This window comes from Odontesthes bonariensis, chromosome 4 (assembly GCF_027942865.1).
Source record: "Odontesthes bonariensis isolate fOdoBon6 chromosome 4, fOdoBon6.hap1, whole genome shotgun sequence".
Classification (NCBI taxonomy): Eukaryota; Metazoa; Chordata; class Actinopteri; order Atheriniformes; family Atherinopsidae; genus Odontesthes; species Odontesthes bonariensis.
The window spans coordinates 23966358-23984407 of record NC_134509.1 but is presented as its reverse complement, the minus strand read 5'-3'; the positions used below and the strand labels follow the sequence as shown (position 1 = coordinate 23984407).

General features: G+C 42.2%; 2 protein-coding genes and 1 pseudogene across 2 annotated transcripts; all 3 read right to left on the bottom strand.

Moving 5' to 3' along the window:
- Positions 1-13: 13 nt before the first annotated feature.
- LOC142379560 (U2 spliceosomal RNA) lies at positions 14-166 on the bottom strand (annotated as a pseudogene).
- LOC142378720 (polymeric immunoglobulin receptor-like) lies at positions 59-5720 on the bottom strand. Its single transcript, XM_075463550.1, has 9 exons — positions 5608-5720; positions 5437-5525; positions 3777-4103; positions 3238-3555; positions 2807-3100; positions 2521-2595; positions 2074-2151; positions 1800-1913; positions 59-1521 (listed from the first exon to the last, which is right to left on the bottom strand). The coding sequence occupies exons 2-8, from the start codon at positions 5471-5473 to the stop codon at positions 1846-1848; spliced, it is 1197 nt and encodes a 398-aa protein (XP_075319665.1). The 5' UTR covers positions 5474-5525; positions 5608-5720; the 3' UTR covers positions 59-1521; positions 1800-1845.
- Positions 5615-13165, bottom strand: LOC142379125 (CMRF35-like molecule 1). The gene is made up of 6 exons (XM_075464262.1): positions 13124-13165; positions 12635-12964; positions 10831-10902; positions 10670-10722; positions 9842-9863; positions 5615-5712 (listed from the first exon to the last, which is right to left on the bottom strand). The coding sequence occupies exons 1-6, from the start codon at positions 13161-13163 to the stop codon at positions 5615-5617; spliced, it is 615 nt and encodes a 204-aa protein (XP_075320377.1). The 5' UTR covers positions 13164-13165.
- Positions 13166-18050: the final 4885 nt, after the last annotated feature.

Here is an 18050-nt window from a genome sequence, read left to right as displayed (position 1 = left end):
TTTTTTTTTTTTTTTTTAGTGCACCGTTCCTGGAGATACTGCAATACCAGGTCGATGCGTGGAGTGGACGGAGCAAACCCTCATTTCTTCTCCCTGTTCCAAAAATCAATTTAATATATGGTCCCCGGGTAGGGGACGTATCCCCAACGCCAGGCCTGGAAGCGGAAATGACGTCATTTTGACGTCACGTCCGCTACCGGCGCTAATGGTAAATAGATTTTATCTCGTAAATTATCCCACTAATAATGCATTGATTGTTACCAAACTTCTGCCGTAGTACACATAGGCTCTTAACTCACAAAACGAGGCATTAGAAAGTTTGTAAGTTTACCGGGAGTTTATTTAAAAGAACATCCAGATAGCAACTACACACTGCTGCTAACGCTACCGCTGCGTCAACGTCACTTCCGGTAACTCCCGGAATATGATTTGCACACCAAAGGCTATGTCAACTTATGTTATCTGACATGTTATCTGTCATCTGTATTTATAGTGTTGTTGTATGTGTGTTATGTAATCCCTTGTACTGTGTGTCTTGATGTCTTTTTGTTTGTATGGACCTTGAGTCTGAAGCTATAGCTTCTTGAATCTTGACACATACCGCCTGCCGTAGTTCAAGAAGTTGCAACGCACATTTGAAAATGTGAGGCGCTAGAGAGCAAATTCATTCGACTTTGCAAAATAAAATTGCACCACTAGATGGGGGAAGAAATTACATAATGTCCCTTTAAATAGCAGTTTTAATAGCATAACATTGTAATTTGAAACAGTAGGCCTATGTTGACTCATATTTCATTCACGTTTCATCCCTCCATCTGACTATTTTCTTTAAAGTAATACTATGTAACATTTCTACCTTAAAATAACAGCTTGAAAAAAATTGTGCGGCTAGAATGAGTTTTAATATTACGATTGGCCCGTCTCCTATGCCCTGCGGGGGTCTGAGTTGGAATAACTGCGCTATGTAACTTTGCTGGACCGGCCCGGGAGCTGAGCGGAAGTACTTCGACTTGCTTTCTGGCACACCTACCGCAAAAACAAATAGACCCCTCTCACGCTCCCAGGTATAAGGCTAAGCTAGCGCAACATTGTCAGTACGATCATCATGGCAGAGGCACCGAAGAAACACAAGAAGACGTTGACTGATGAAGCAAGGAAGAGAAAGAGAGAGGCTGACAAAGCAAGAGACCGGATTAGAGTTGCTCTCGGAACAGCCTGTAGGGGGAGCTCCATAATGGGCTTTTTTAGAAGTTGCATTGTATTGCTTTAATAAAATACACATGAATACAGCTGAAGTACATCGTGTTGATTTATCCACAAAATATTAAATGTTAGGATCTGTTGTATTAAAATAGTAACATATCTAAGGTATAAGCAGATATTAGAATTTAAAAACATATATTTCACTGTTGTTACTAGTAACAAGAGAAGACATTATCTGTTGCTGGGAGATTCAGCTGCTTCATCTTCGTGACAGGTGATCTGCTTTGATGGAGCTACACCTTCTGGATTTTCACAAATCTAAAAAAAAACAAAAAAAAAACATGATGATGGAGCAAACAGCAACAGTTACAAAAACTATCATATTCTATATCTTTATACAATATGCCAAAGTAAGTTTGTGTCTTATATCTTATGTCAATGTTTCAAAAACGATGAAGCCTTAGCTTCTAAGTTGCTTCCGCTGTGTTTAATGAATTAAAATTAACTCCACCTTCTGAAACAATACAAAAACCCACATTATTGTTTATTAGTAACTGTGTACCCATCTCTGTATACATGTTCTGTGTACAACGTACCTTGCAATCTTTTGCGTTTGTTTTTCCGAACCATCACAATGACAATTTAAAGGATCAGCAGTGGAATCAAAACTGCTGGCAGGACGTAAACCAAGATTATGAAGTGAGTTACGTCTGAAAAGTTGAGAATACACATTACAATAACATGTTTTCCTGTTTCATGGTCTGCTTGTATTTATAGTGATGCAAACACACACACTTGTTCCTCCTTAAAGAAGCAATGGTGGACAACAGGAGTAATTCAAAGAAACACATAAAGGTGTAATACGCTCACTGGCTTCATTTGGCGATGGTGCTGTAACCCATGCAGAAGCAGAGATCAGAGTCACAGTCTCGGTTTCCTGTGGAAAGACTGTCAGATAAAAAATATTCTCAGAACATGCAATGAACCTTTTAAATCTCAGAAAAATATTTTTGCTTTCAGTGACCTGCAGATTTGGAATAATAACACGATCAGTCCTGGCCCAGCCGCTGGTTTTTATGTCAAAAGTTGGGCTACAGTAATTTGTTGTTGTCTGACTTCTTTTATCGTGACAAAATGCACCAGGACATAACTCTTCACACAAGTTCATTCTATTCAGTTGTTTTTTGACTCTTAGTTTCCTAAATTCCACTGTGACACTAACATTTTATTGATTTTGTTTTAGAAATAACTAAGTCCACAACAGTTGTGGAGACTGACCATAGACTAATTCGACGTGCACACACACATATACACTACCTGTAATAGGTTTGACAGTACCATGTGGTAAATTGGTAATGCCAGTCCCTACAGAGCTGGTCTGCTGCTGATAAACTGTTGAAGGAGAAGACAGTTAGTACAGCTCATCATTTATACTGTCTGCAGTGTTTGTCAGAAAGTTGGTTGGTCTTAAATGTGTCAGCAGCTGTCAAACAGATAAGAGAAATATTTGTGTTGGTGTTGTTCTCAGACGACGATCAACTGACTGTCGTTCTGGTCACAAATATTTTCTATTTATTGGTGTCCATAGGTATGATTTTCATACCTACTAACAAGTGAATCTTGGTGTAGTTTCCAAAACTCCACTGTGAGTCTGAGCCACACCAGTACGTTCCAGCATCACCTGCTTCCAGCTCTGCGATGGTCACTGAGAAAGAGTTGGAGGAGGCATTGTGCAGTGTGAACCTGCTTTGACTCGTCATGTCTGTGCAGTTGTTGCGTTGGTCTCCTTTACAGAGGAACTTCCTGTTTTTCTGGTGTTGAGGTGGATAGGGACACTGCAAAGTTACTGGATGTCCCACAATGCCGCTCATGGCCTCTGACTTCACACAGCACCATTCTGATAGACAGGGAGATTATCTATTACTAAAACTGAAATATTCAGAGAGATAATGCTGTCTGGATAAAAATTTCACTCGAAGCTCTTTGTTCTTTTAGCTCATTTGCATACTGTGATGTGTAATTATGACCTCTCACCTCTGACTTCCAGGTGTACAGCAGAGAAATCATCCAGTCCTGTGTTTCTGTGAACACCACAAAGGTACAACCCAGAATCTTCTAGAGTCAGACTGCTAATGTTCACTGTGAATCTTGACACGTTGTCATCAGTGAGCCCGAATCGTCTTTTTTGTGTGTTGTCAGAGGTGATTACTGCCTGCTGCAGACATGTGGAGGACTGGTTTCCTCTGCAGATGTACTTCAGGTTGTCGGTATACTGAGACTCATAGGGACAACTGATGGACACTGAACTTTCCTCGTAACCTTGGAGTTTAATCACATCTTCACAGCAGCTGTCTGTCATTGAGTTTTGAGCAAAGAGAAAAATGTTCTCTTGGTTTTGAATGCAATCTCATGTTTTGTTGGAAAATATTTGCTGATAAGACCTCTATAGCTACATTCTTATAACTTGAAATAAAGAAATGGTGCAGTTTTATATTCAGCACTTTGGTTAATTTTTTACAGTATATTTGATTTCAATGTTTAAAGTGAGTTGTGGAAAGACTTTATTTACGTACCTCTACTCAGTTCCAGCTTTACTTCAGTGTAAACATCCTTTCCAGTCTTGTCCACCCCACACCAGTATTTCCCAGCATCGATAGAACGAAGATCAGAGATGGACGTTGTGAAGATTCTTGTCTTCTTGTCATCATAGATGGAGTATTTGGTTTTATTTCTCTCTGATGTTCTAATAAGAACATCACTGTTGCCACAGTCGTTCTTACACAGGTACTTCTCATAATCCTCATAACCAGACTCATAGGAGCAGGAAACCTGAACATCTCTGCCCTCATATCCAAACACATGGATCACACCTGCTGCACTGGTCACACAACTCAGAGCAGCTGGAAAGAGAAGGAGAAGACAACATTAATTTACTCTTTATACTGTATTTTCCTAACAGAGGACTTCTTTCTCTGACTGTAGGTTTACTTGTGGTTCCCAGAGGTTCTAAAAGTAGAATGAGAGGCAGAGCCTTCAGTTATCTGTTCCTTCTCTTTTGGAACCAGCTGCCAGTTTGGATTCAGGAAGCAGACACCCTCTCTACCTTTAATATATTAACATTTATAGGGGCGGTTAGGGGTGGTTCAGGTGTCCCTGAAACATCCCATAGTTACGCTGATATAGTCTAGACCAGAGGTCTTCAACAGGGGGTCCGCGGAGGTACTGCAGGGGGGTCGCGAAATCTTTGGTTGATTAGACGATTTTTAACTTTTTTTTTTTTTTTTAAACAGTTTCTTTTAAACAGTTTTTTCTCACAAATTGTGTGCAAACATGTGCCATCCACAGATGGTTTGAGGATTCATTGTCCCATCTACATGCATGTTTAAAGTTAAAATCTGTGGATTATTTGAATAGCTCAGTGTTGTATGCAAGATGTTTGTTTATAAATGGCAGTGGCACGGCCACCCTGTACCTTGCACACGTTTAAAATAAAAACATGAATATATTAACCTGTGTATTATTTGAATAGCTTAGTATTGAATGTACAATAACAGAGTAGCTACACGGCACTAGGCCCCGTTAAATATAAAACACAATTGTATGCCATATAAATAGTAGGGGGGTCCCTGCTCCAACTCTCCATCAGTTTGGGGGTCCCTGGCCTGAAAAACGTGGAAGACCCCTGGTCTAGACTGCTGGCCCTTTTCTTCATTCTGCTCTATTTACTCTCCATGTATCATTGCTGTCATTAGCTTGTGTTTCTCTTTCTCAGCAGGTATCCCTGGCCTGGTGTTACGGCGTTTGTTGTCCCCTCTTTTCTGTCCTATTAAACCCCAGCCGGACGAGGCAGATGGCCACCCTCCCTGAGTGTGCTTCTGCTGGAGGTTTCTTCCTGTTAAAAGGAAGATGATGGGGATTTAAAATTTTTTTTATTTTGTATGAATTTGTCTAATTTGGATTGGGGTTGTATTACAATGAATTGGATTGTAATGGACTATCTTTGAAGTACCTTAAATATCAAGATATGTTATCTAGCATTGAGATAACTATTTTTATAATCACAATCCCGAAGATATGCACACATTTGTTTCTTACTTTTTGTATTTTTTTAAACTTATGTTACGTAACTAAAGTCACTAGTCAGGTTTGTTACTGAAAATATTCACAACAAAGAACTAAAGCAGACTGCCATAGACAAGTTGTGTTTGCCCAGAATCAAATGGTATAACTTACTGTAGAGGATAAGCAGCAAGTTGTGAAAGCTCCACATCTTCAAGTTCCACAAGAAAACAGAAGCTCTGATATTTGTGCTTTATACAGTGCTGTGTGGAATAAGTAGAGGAAACACTGTGTTTAATGCTGAGAACATGGGTATGTTTGATTGTACAACAACAAAATGCGTACCTTTGTTTTATGACCCTTCCAGTGCTGCCTGCTCCTTCAACTCTGCCTCTTGTCTTGAGGTTCTCTCGTTGCACTTTCTTGCTCCTTCGTCCTTCTGCCTGTGACCTGGAAAAGGATTGTCAGAAGCAAAACAAAGGATGTGATCCTTTCTGACATGTGGGAGGAGAGAGGATTGAGACTTTGGGAGGCTTGTCGGAGGAGCTTTGAATGAGGATAAACAGACGTATCCTTTGTGGAAGTTGTGTGTCGCATAATGTCACCCAGTGAGTTGAATTAAAAAGTTAATAAAGAAGTTGTAAAGAACATGTTTATGCTCATTTGGAAGATATCATACAATGTAGCAAGAAAATTCTAACAAAACAATGTGTAGATGATGCTGCTTTGCCGCAAAATATATTCAAACGAGCAGAACATGAGGAAAGGAATTGAGGATAACTAACTCTGGGAATAGGATATGGGTTGGGTGGGGTTGAGTGATTCAGTTGCTATTGGTTATGTTGTCAGCAACAGGGCTAAACTTCTAAAAATCTATCCTTGGGGTTATTAGTAGTTTTTGCCCATCCATGGTGAGGTAGTCTTTAATAGTATTTGGTGCCCTCATGTGGCAAATTGGTGTCATAGCTTCAGTTGAAGACTATTCAGTATCCAAGAGTTTGTGAGTGTGAACAACTAGTGCTTCTGATGTAGCTTCTAAGCGGTCAGGATCTGACCTACCCCCTTTCTGATGACCTTACCTCTCTGTGAGCTGGGTTAACATTTCAACAACTCAATATAAGATTTACATGTTGGATTTTTTCAAAGAAGCCCTGTTTTGCTTTAATAAAAGCTTTTATTACTCTTAATTCTTGCCTCATTGCGCTGTTGAAAAGGTTACCATTGAACAAAGAACAGACAGAACAGTGTGTCTCTCATGCTTGTGATATTTGAGATCTTTTTCTTTTTTGATATCTTTAATTCTGAACCCACAGACTGAAAGTGAAGCCAAGAGAATCCTCAAATCCAGCAGCCTGTGTGCATCAGATGAAAATAATCTACCTCTACCTGATTGGTGTCAGTGATGTGAAGTTACCAGGCGTGGGAGATGATAAACTATCACTTACCTATTGGTGTAGAGCAGGGTTTACACAGGTGTACCCACTTGTTTTTCAGTCAGCACTGAGCATTCTTATGTTACTTGTATAAACAGGATCGAGGGAGGCCTCTCCCCGTCTCAAAGGCCTAGTAAGCTTTGACTGGTCAGCTCCAAAGATCTTATCAGGAACTATTCATCATCTGACATTTATTATTTGACCATATATTCTTTATGAAGAGCTATGAAATCTGACATCAAACCATCCCTTTCTCGGCAAAATCCTAGAAAAAGTGTTTTTCCAACAGTGGAACCAATTCTTGACACAGAACAACAGTTTTGACATCTTCCAGTCATGGCTCCATCTAAACTACAGCACTGAGACAACACTTGTAATAAATGGCATCCAATTAAGCACTGGCAAGGTTTTTGTCTTAGTTTCACTGCTGCATAAATGTCTTTGTGTCTACTGTAGGTAATCACACTTCAAATGGTATGTGGTCCCCAGGGTTGAATTCTGGGGCCCCTTTTTATTCAATATACATGCTCTGACTGGCTCAGGTTATGCAAAGCAACAAAATGTGTTACCACAGTTATGGGGACCACACAAAATCTATCCAGGGGATCATAATCCCCTTCAAACACTCATTAAGTGCCTCAAACAAATAAATAACTGGATGCTTCATAATTTCTTTCAATTAAACAAAGACAAAACAGAGGTCATTGTTTTTAAGGTCAACGGAGAATGGTAAAAAGTCTGTGCTCTAGGGCCTATAATTGTGCTATCAGAATAAATTTCCCTTGCCTTCCCCAGGTAATTGGATGCAAAATTAGCATATACTCTGTCGTACAGAATTAGTCATCAACATATTCAATTTTTTTCAAATCTATTGGATCCATCCATCCATAAATCACTGTTTTTCTTTGTCATTGTTGGACAAAATACTGATCCAATAATAAATCAATACATTTTGAGGCACACAGAAAAGCACTTTAACATTAAATTTGATTTAAAAGGGGGAACTAACTCTGCACACCCTTTATTTGAAAATAACTTATGAAACCTTTTAGGACTTTAAGGCTTGTTAAATTCTGGCATTATCACCTTAGATTTTTATAGTTATCATAATTATTATTTCTATTATTATCATTTGTTAAAGTAAATATTAATTTAAGCTTTTGAATTGGCAGAATACTGTGTGCTACTATTTGAACATTTAATACGTGTGGTTTAAGTAATGAACAAACTCACATGATTGCATTTACATTTAAAACACACACACACACACACACACACATACACAAGCATGGGTAGAATATGTGAACCCCATCCAGACTCGCACCACAGAATCAGTTTTTTCCAAATCCCTGATGTGGACTGCCATGCCGATCATCTTTAATTCAAAACTGCAACAAAAAACACAACGTATGGAACAAAGTGCTGGAGTGGGGCAAACACAAATAAAAGGTGGCTACAGAGTGCTTGAGGAGCTTGTACTACAAAGCAGGATTAATGGCTTTCCAAGAGGACTTGTAGCAAGTTCACTTCCTACAGAGGTGTCCCATTACTTCTGCAGTTAGCTGATATTGATACAGAAAATGAACAAATGCAAGAGCTGTTCTTTTAATGCCACAAGAATTTAACATGGAATCATATTTACAGCCATGCCTACGGATTACTGATGAGACAGAGCTGAGTCCATTCATTTCCACATTTATAGTCACATTTTTCTTGAACGAGCTTTCCTTCCCTGCAGCGATTCCATCTGTTGGCATTTAAATGACTCCTACTCGTTCAGGACGTGAGTTACAGTAGAACTTAGAGGACAAAAGGCCAGCCCCAAGTTCTGAAAATTTGTGAATGGTCAAGTTGTACCTGCGCCAGCAGCTTTACACAAATGTGTTTGAGTCAGAAAACCTGTGAAAACTTGTCGAGTTGATAACTATCATCATGAAACTGCTTCTAAGTGCTATACTTTTCCCATGATAGTCTAAAGCTCCTGTAGGGTGCGCAAATTGTAAATATCATCATCAGAGAGAGTTTGCAAGGCTCTCTGTGGATACAGGGCAACTTGTTATGACTGCAAGGACTTGGATTTTCTGGGTGCATACATGGCATAACTTTCATAGATGTCTATCTAATGGAACATGGTCCTGTATCAGAATCCGTATGAGGAACAAGTATATAATCATACATTTGGTGCAAAAATTGTCCCTGTGGAAGCAACTACAGTGGGGCTTATACAGTACATGACCTAAATTTTTTGAATTTGTAAAGCCAAATAATAAAAGATAACATGATTGTTAAACCTTCTCCGGAATACACGCCCTTGGTAAGTTAAACAAAACTCCATATAAGGATTAATGCAAAAAAAATTACATTAAGGCAAGAAATATTAAAAAAACAGAACCGAAATAAAAAATCTACAGGAACACAAACAGGCTGGAAATCCTGGTTGGGAAAGTGATAAAGGAAAGCAGGAGAGTCAACATTTCATATAACAGGGCCTGATGGGTAAACAGGTTGTAACACTCAGACCAATACAGACGTGCAAAAAGATGGAGCAGAGCAGTACACCTTGGCCCATTTGAGTCTAGTTTAGTATATACATGCAGGAATTAACTGCAATATCTGGGTGTGTTTGTCAGCTTTTAAAAGCTTTCAGCTTCATATGATTATAATCAGACTAACATGTTTACAGGCATTTAAAAGTCCAATTTTGGCAGACTAATACAATGATCCTGTTTTTCTACTGTCATATAAATGGACTGATCAAAGTCATATCTGTGTGACAGATCCCAGTTCATGTGAACAGTGTTTTGGTCCATATAATATTTATGGGGTTTCACATGGTTCTGAATTCAAACTACTTCTGTTCTCTCTCTATAGGATTCATTTGGGAGATGTAATCAGAAAACATGACTTACATTTATGCTGATGACACCAAGTTACATTTAACTATGGAAACTTGGTTCCGGAAGTTATAAGATTGTCTTTGATTTTGATTAATTTTCTACTTTTGAACACAAGCAAAACTAAGTTTTTAAACTATTGTTTTCAAGTCCAGCTACATTCTTACTCCTGATGGCATTACCTTGGTTTCCAGTGCTAATGACAGGAACCTTTGACCAGGATTTATCCTTTATCCCTTAGATGAAACAGACCTCCAGAGTGGCTGTCTTTCACCTGCGAAATATTACCAAAACCAGTACATTGCCTTACATCATGGTTAGATGTGTAAAGTCATTCCTATATTTCCTTCTCATTTCCCTTAATCATCTGTTTATCTCTCTTGTTTCTTGCAAATTACTTTGCAAGTGTTGTTTTTTCTAATCTTTTATGTGTTTATGTGTATGTGTTTATATACATTTTTTGTTATACTTGTGTTCTGTAAAGCACTGTGGGTTGTACTTTGAAATAAAAAAAAGTGCTATATGAATAAAGTTAAAGTTATAATCTCTTATTCATTACTTTCACTTAGTACTGAAAAATGTTGGACACCATAATGGGAAAAAGTCCATCACTAAATAACAAATATACCAACTGTACTGTACTTCTTATGTTGTAACTACTGACAGACAGAGTAGATTTCTTCTGATGAAGTGAGGCTTTGGTACACATTTTCTTGCATTTCATTGCGACTGATGCTCTGTTGGTTTGGGTCAGCTGCATCTGCTGCATTTTGACGGATCTAAAGAAATGAATATGTAGATAAATAAACAATCACATATGTATAGATGAAAGTTAGATATCCAATAGGGAAGGGCCTATAGGATGGAGTGACTACAGTTGGTCACTGCATGCCACACTTTTGTATCAGTGAGTTCAAAGAACAGTGTTGGAGTCACTGATGAGGCTGTTTTTAGATGATGGTACATGTAACATGTAACAAATGTAGTCTTTTTGTAGTTTTGGTGGCGAGGTCCTCTGAATTAGAAGCTTGGCTCCGCACTGTTGAAAACCAAGATTTTTTTTAAATGTGTCACACCTACCATTTTGAAAGCCTCTAACTTTCTCATCTCCTTATTAGTGCTGGCTTCAGATCCTGGAGACACACATTTACACAACCATGCACATGTCAAAACATGATGGCTCATAAAAATAATATGGTGTATCAATTTGTGTAGTTTTGCATGCAGTAGGTAATGCATACTTTTCCTTTTGCATTTGAAAATGATAATCAAAGCAATTGAAAGTAATATCAGCAGGAGAACAGGAACAATTTAAAGCAACATCTTAAGAAGCAGAACACCTGAAAAGAAAAAAAAAGGAGAGAAAACTAATTTTGCACACATCTGTTGTCAGATACTCAACTGATTCAGTTTGTACTCTCATCTTTACTTTTGTGAAGACCACATTGGAAATTAAATTAATGGGAACATGCATCAGTATATCTTTGTGTTGGGTAGGTGCTGATGTTGATCTGATTGTTTTTGCAGTGCTGGTCTGCAGTGGCCAAACTAAAGAAAACAAACAAAAAAGGATTCAGTCGTATGACTTTGCTGTGTATTGACTTTGATTTTTTTTCCACACTGAAAGGATGAGTCTTTGAAATAATACTTTCTTCACAGGATATGAAGAGACATAGTTAAAGCTTTGAATGGAGCTATTTTCAGGCACTTGGGTTGCAGATAAATCACTTGAACTTGGTAAACATCATCCCTGTTATAATGGGAACATGAATCACATGGCTTTCATATTCTGTGAAAGTTTATTCCTGACTCTTCTAGCCAACTTCCTCACTGAATAATGCTGACCCAACTTTTAAATGACTTTTCTTCCCTTGTGCTGGTAACAGAAAAAAGAAGAAATCTTGTCAGATCTCATCTAATCTTACCTACTGACAGCTGAATTTTGGTGTAGTTTCCAAAACTCAACTGTGAGTGTGAGCGACACCAGTATGTCCCAGTATCACCTACTTCCAGCTCTGTGATCATCACTGAGAAAGAGCTGGAGGAAACGTCATCTTGCAGCGTGAACCTGCTTCCACTTGTCATCACGTCTGTGCAGTTGTTGGGGTGGTCCCCCTTGCAGAGGGATTTCCTGTTATTCTGGTGTTTTGATGGATAAGGACACCGCAAAGGAAAGGGATTTCCCACAGTGCTGCTCGTGCTTTTTGTCTTTACACAGCACCACTCTGTCAGACAGAAGATGAAAATTCATTTCATGATCTAAGTACACTGCAGCCTCAGTTTAGTTTGATTAGAGAGCAATGCTTAAGTGGTTCTACTTTTCTCTACATGTTCTTTATCTGCTTTTCACCCCCCCACCACTCCAGCGTCCACCTGTAGGCTCACTCATCGCTCCAAAATCACACAGAGAAAATATACGCAGAAGGCGTGATAGGGTTGGAGCCTAGACCCAAACTTCAATCATATGTTTTAATAAAAGTTTATCAACCTTCACACATAAGTTGTCTGACTGAAATCCTGTGGTGGGACTGTAGGAGAGCTGTGTATGAATAAACCCCGCTAACCTCTACGATTTGAGCTAAAGTTAAAACGAAGAAAGGAACCATGGTCCTCCAGAAAGATGTGAGTGACTGATAACATCATACAGAAGCCATCTGAACTGTTTTTTTGGTCACATTGGACAAGCCACTGTCTGACAGTGAAACAAATAAACAAGAGACTCCAACAACAACCACTGATGGGAATGCAAAAAACATTTTACCTTTAAGAAAATACATAACAATGTCTTACATCAAGTTATCCTTTAATGACCCCTTCACACTATCAGTTGACCTATCAAATTCAAATAACCAGGATTTCTAACAAAATCGGTCTTAGTTGTGTTTTCACAGTTGGAAAAAACATCAGCATAAATAGCATGGCAACAATTAAAGCTCACAGCTATCAGAGTTTCAACAACTGACCTCACAATACGATACTATTTGATGTTAATCTATCATCTGGCATTTGTAATTACTTTGTAATTATTTGCAAATGTTTAATTACCTTGCCCTACTTTTAGCAGTACTTCAGTGAGGATATCATATCCAGTCCTACTAATCCCACACTGGTATTTTCCAGCATCCACAGTACGTAGATCAGAGATGCTCACTGTGAAGATTTGTTTCTCCTCATTATCACGGATGGTGTATCTGCCTTTTTTTGCTTGCGTAGTCGTGATGATAACATCTTCATCGTAGTCACAGCTGTCCTTGCACAGGTACTTCTCATATGACTGATAACCCTGAGGATAGGTGCAGGACACATTCACATCTCTTCCCTCATACCCAGAGACTTCGATCACCTGTGCCGCAGTGGTCACACAACTTAGAGCAACTGCAAAGAGAAGACAACATGAAATCAAAAGCAGAACTATAAACTAGTGCTCATTTGACACAAGTTGTGGATATACATGGCTTCCAAGTTCATTAAATGACTAATAGGTCAAAGACCTCTATCCAAAGCCCTTTTTTTCATTAATTTAACTGAACTTACTGCAGAGGGGGAACAGCAGGTTTCGCTGGCTCTGTTTCATCTTTCTTTTGCAAAGGATCTGAAAATAAAGCTGTTTTTTTTTATATATATGCCACCGTGAGAAAAAAGAGGAAATTGGGGGTTAGAAACATTATGTGTCAACATCTTGGGTTTAAACTGCTGAGTTCCTCTTTTGCGTAGGCTTTGTTTATATCAACAAAACTTTTGTCTTGTGATTTTGCATTTATCTTAGAAGCATGCAATGCTTTAAGGCTGGTTAAATGAAGTAACATTTTTTATTATTTACACAGAATAATGACAGATGTCCAGAGAAATTCTCCTCTGCTATGATATGCTTGCCATTGCAGAATTTTAGGAAGTCTTTTCCAGGAACAATTTCTTTTTTTTTTTTTTTGTTTCTTTTTTTTTTTATGTTAAAAAGTTAAAGTAGTGATGCTGAACTGAAATGACAGTGGCTAACAACAGAGCAAGTTGTTAGCCATGCTGCATGCTCCATGCTCATGATATAGTAAATGAATTATGGAATGATTATTGATTGAATCTGTTCCCCCTCCATAAAATTTGAATTAATTAATTTACCAGCAAGTCCTTAACTGTGTTTGTTCCTCTCATCATGGACAACAAATCCTGTGAATTTGAAAACATTTGCACTTTATTTGCCAAAGTAACCAGCGGGGAACCAAATATTTCAGCTGTCTGAAATAATCTGTTCCCCCTACATAACATGGTAACACATTAATTTACCAGCAAGTCCTTAACTGTGTTCGTTCCTGTCATCATGCACAACAAATCTTGTGAATTTGAAAACATTTGCACGTTATTTGCTAAAGTTACCGTGGAGAAAAAGTTCAGCTAATATTGTCAAACATAAAATAAAAAAATAAAGACTTTTGCATTTGTTGATTTTTATCAAATAAATCTCCTGTGTAAATGTTGACATGTTAATTTACAAGTATTGTCCCAGAAATTAAATATAACAGAGTTTAATAATATAACGACATATATGCTGCTTTCTGGAAAGTCAAAAAAATCACTTGATGTTATTCCTTCAATCAATTATGCAAATGTGTAAGACCGCTAAGTGTTGGTCATAACTTGCTGATGTGTCCCATGTATAATCTTTAATCAAGTTGACATCTGTCATAAATATGGAGAGTGTGGATATTTGCCTTTAACTATAAAGTTAAAGGCAAATATCCACAGCATTCAACAAAACAACAAAAATATGGCATTCTAAGGAAAGCTTCTCCATACGACATTGAAGGTAAGCATCTTTAGCTTTCAGATACCCATTAGTTTAATATATAGCTAATACATTGTGAAATGCATAAATTATCTAAACACAGTTAGGTAAAATGTGTTCTATTTCATCCTTACTGACCGCCAGAGGCGGTGCTTTCAAGCACTGGATGATACATCTTGCGCATGCGCAGGTCGAGTGTTAATACCAACAACGTCACTCGTGACCCCCTGCTGACCCCGGAGAGCCTATATACTTCCGGCAACATCAGCAGGTCAGTCCTTTTTCATCTTCTCGCTGCGCAAGGTAAGTACTGCGTCTGCATATGAGACGATTTCTGAAACCAATTCTACTTCATCGTTCGCTGCTGGTGGTCTCGCGACGTCCCGTCGAGGCTGCGAGCTGCTCGCCCTTCAGAGACCGCGGCGAACTGCCGAGAGGTATGTAACCTTTTTTTCCCTCGGCTGATGAAGTTTACTGACCAGCTGTTACAAGCGCCGGTCTAGGTAGCATGCTCGCTCCTTCTCCCGGTGCTGTGCGCTGCACGTGAGTAACAGTCTGTTTATAGTTGCATTGTCGGTGAAGCTACATTGCTAGCCCTCTCCCGGCATCTGTAACCTACTTATGTTAAGCGGCCAACTCGGTTGTGCCGGTTCTTTGATTTTGTTGCTGCTATTGTTCTGCCCCTCTCCTGGTGCACGGCGGCGTGTGCGCCCCCCGCTCCCAGAACAGGTGGCCTATAGTGGTTGTCGGTGAAGGCACCGTGTGCGGCTCCCGCTCCCGGCATCCAGCTATAGCTAATAGAACTTGCACTAGCCCCTCTTCTGGTGTAAGGCGGCGTGTGCGCCCCCCGCTCCCAGCACAGGCGGCCTATAGTGGTTGTCGGCGAAGGCACCGTTTGCGGCTCCCGCTCCCGGCATCCACCTATAGACGGTGTATAAATACAGCAATAGCCCCTCTCCTGGTGTAAGGCGGCGTGTGCGCCCCCCGCTCCCAGCACAGGTGGCCTATAGTGGTTGTCAGTGAAGGCACCGTGTGCGGCTCCCGCTCCCGGCATCCAACTATAGACAGTGTATAATTACAGCAATTGCCCCTCTCCTGGTGCACGGCGGCGTGTGCGCCCCCCGCTCCCAGAACAGGCGGCCTATAGTTGATTGTTGGCGAAGGCACCGTTTACGGCTCCCTCTCCCAGCATTCATCTATGAGTACAGGATTTTCTTTTGTAAAAAAAAAAAAAAAATCTATAAGTGAATGACTTTCTTTTGAGAAAAAAAAAAAAAAAAAACCTTCACTTGCCCCTCTCCAAGGGGCCTATAGTCGTTTGTTGGCGAAGGCACCGTTTTCGGCTCCCTCTCCCAGCATTCATCTATAACTAAGAAGAAGAAATATATGAATAAGAATTCATAAATACGTACTATCGTCAAATACACTGTGTGTGTGTATATATATATATAGAGCTAGAGGTGGTCCCGACATGGATCACAACCACTCCTGCTCGGCCTGTATGACTCCTCTACAGCTTGAGGATGGCCATGATCTGTGTCCTTCGTGCCTCGGCCTCGGACATCTGAGGCAGGGTCTCTCAGACGAGTCCTGCATGAATTGTGGCATTTTGCCTCATGCTGTCAGGGCTGCAAGGCTGGCCGAGGTAGAGCGCCTGTTGGGCCCTCCCTTGTCTCCTCAGTTGACCCCTGACCAGCGGCTGGCCCCGTCTCGGTCTAGCCGACCACGGCGTCGGCCTGCTGAGACTGCAGGCCCCACCTCCGGGAAGAGGGCCAAGGGGTCCGGGCTTACTTCTAGAGTGGATCAGCTTGACAGCATGAAGTCCCTCCTCCTGGCTCTCCAGCCTGGGGCTGGAGCAACCCAGCCAGGTGCCCTTGTTCCTCCAGCGGCCTCCTTCGGGCCGGAGGAGGATGCGTTTTCCATAGCAGCTTCGGCTACTATGTTTCAGGACTACGCTTCGGACGTGCTCCTGGGAGACGAAGCCTCCCGTCCTTCTGCAGCGGGCTCCCTTTCTTCAGCCCGTGGCTCTTGGTAGTGAGGACGGCTCTGTGGGAGCCGCCATCCGTACGGCTCTAGCCAGGCTACAGCTGGACGTGCCGCAGGCTCAGCCAGCTTCGGCCAGTGCCTTTTTCAGGCGCTCCTCAACCCCCGCTGAACTAACTGTACCTCCATCAGAAGAGTATCTGAGGGAATTACAGAAGTTCTGGAGGGACCCTAGGGCCCCTGCCCGTCCGACAGCTGATGCTCGGACCCTGGCAGCCATGCAGGACGCCTCCAAGTTCGGCCTGGACCGCATGCCAGCGGTTGAGCCCACTATAGCCGCCCTGATCGTCTCACCCAATGAGGCTCTGAGACAGGAGGCGAGGTGTCCTCGCCCCCAGTGCCGGGTTACGGATGAATTGCTGTCGAAGGCCTATGAGGCGGCAGCACGTATGGCTCGCATGGGTAATTCCATGTCCCACCTGCTGCTCGCCCTGTCGTCATCCCTGCAGGAGACTGAGCTGGACACTTCTGTCCACGGTGTTACTGACGCCTCTCTACAGGCCTTTGCACTGATGTCCAGGGAGTTGGGACGAGTAATGGCTACTCTCGTACAGGCTCGCCGCCAGGTTTGGTTGGCGCAGTCCCCTCTCTCGGAGGCCTGCAGGAGAACCCTCCGCAGTGTTCCGGTGGAACCGGGGGAGCTGTTTGGTTCCGCGGTTCTGGAAGCCCTCGAGCGCACGGTCCAAGCTGGGAAGACCCGACAGCTTCACAGAAGCGCGCCGCCGCCTGGCAACCCTAGGGGTCGTCCAGCTGCCCCGCAGCGCGGCACCCACTCACGGGCCAGGGGCCTCCTTCGGCCCCAGTACTCACGCCCACAGCCTGCTCAGCGGCAGGTGCAGCCCTTTCGGGCACCTGAGCAACTGCCCCCTGGGCGACCTCAGGTCTCACGTACCGACCGTCGTGCCCCTGGAGCCTCTAGAGGTCGGGGGGCCCGACGCTGAGGCCACGGGGCCGACCGTCGGCGTTTTTTCCCAGCAGCAGCTCAGCTACTGGGCTGCTTCCACCAGGGACCCGTGGGTTCTTTCCACCTTGACCCACGGGTACAAACTTCAGTCCCGACGTCGGCCCCCGACCCATGGCCGAGTCAGGATGACTGTCATCCGCGACCCGGCGAAAGCCCGAGCCCTCGCCCAGGGGCTGTTCGTCCTCCTGGGCTAGGGTGCCATCGAACCGGTAGACCCCCAGGTGCACCCCGGGGGGTTCTACTCGACTTACTTTCTGGTAGCAAAGAAAGATGGTGGATTCCGGCCTATCCTCGACCTCAAGAACCTCAACAGGTTCCTGAAGGTCTTGAGGTTCCATATGTTGACCACTGCAGAGGTTCTGCGTACGGTCTCCAGAGGGGAGTGGTTTACCTCCATAGACCTGGAGGATGCCTACTTTCACGTTCCTGTGGCGCCACACCATCGGCAGTTTCTGCGATTCGCCTTTCAGGGGCGTCGTTTCCAGTTCAGGGTGCTCCCGTTTGGTCTCTCCCTCTCCCCACGGGTGTTCACCAGGTGTGTGACGGCAGCCCTCTCGCACCTACAGTTGCGGGGCATGGAGATCTTGCCGTATCTGGACGACTGGCTCGTCTGTGCGCCGTCCCAGTCTCGGGTGGCCCTCGACACGACGTGTCTTCTTTCCCATGTGGCCCGTTTG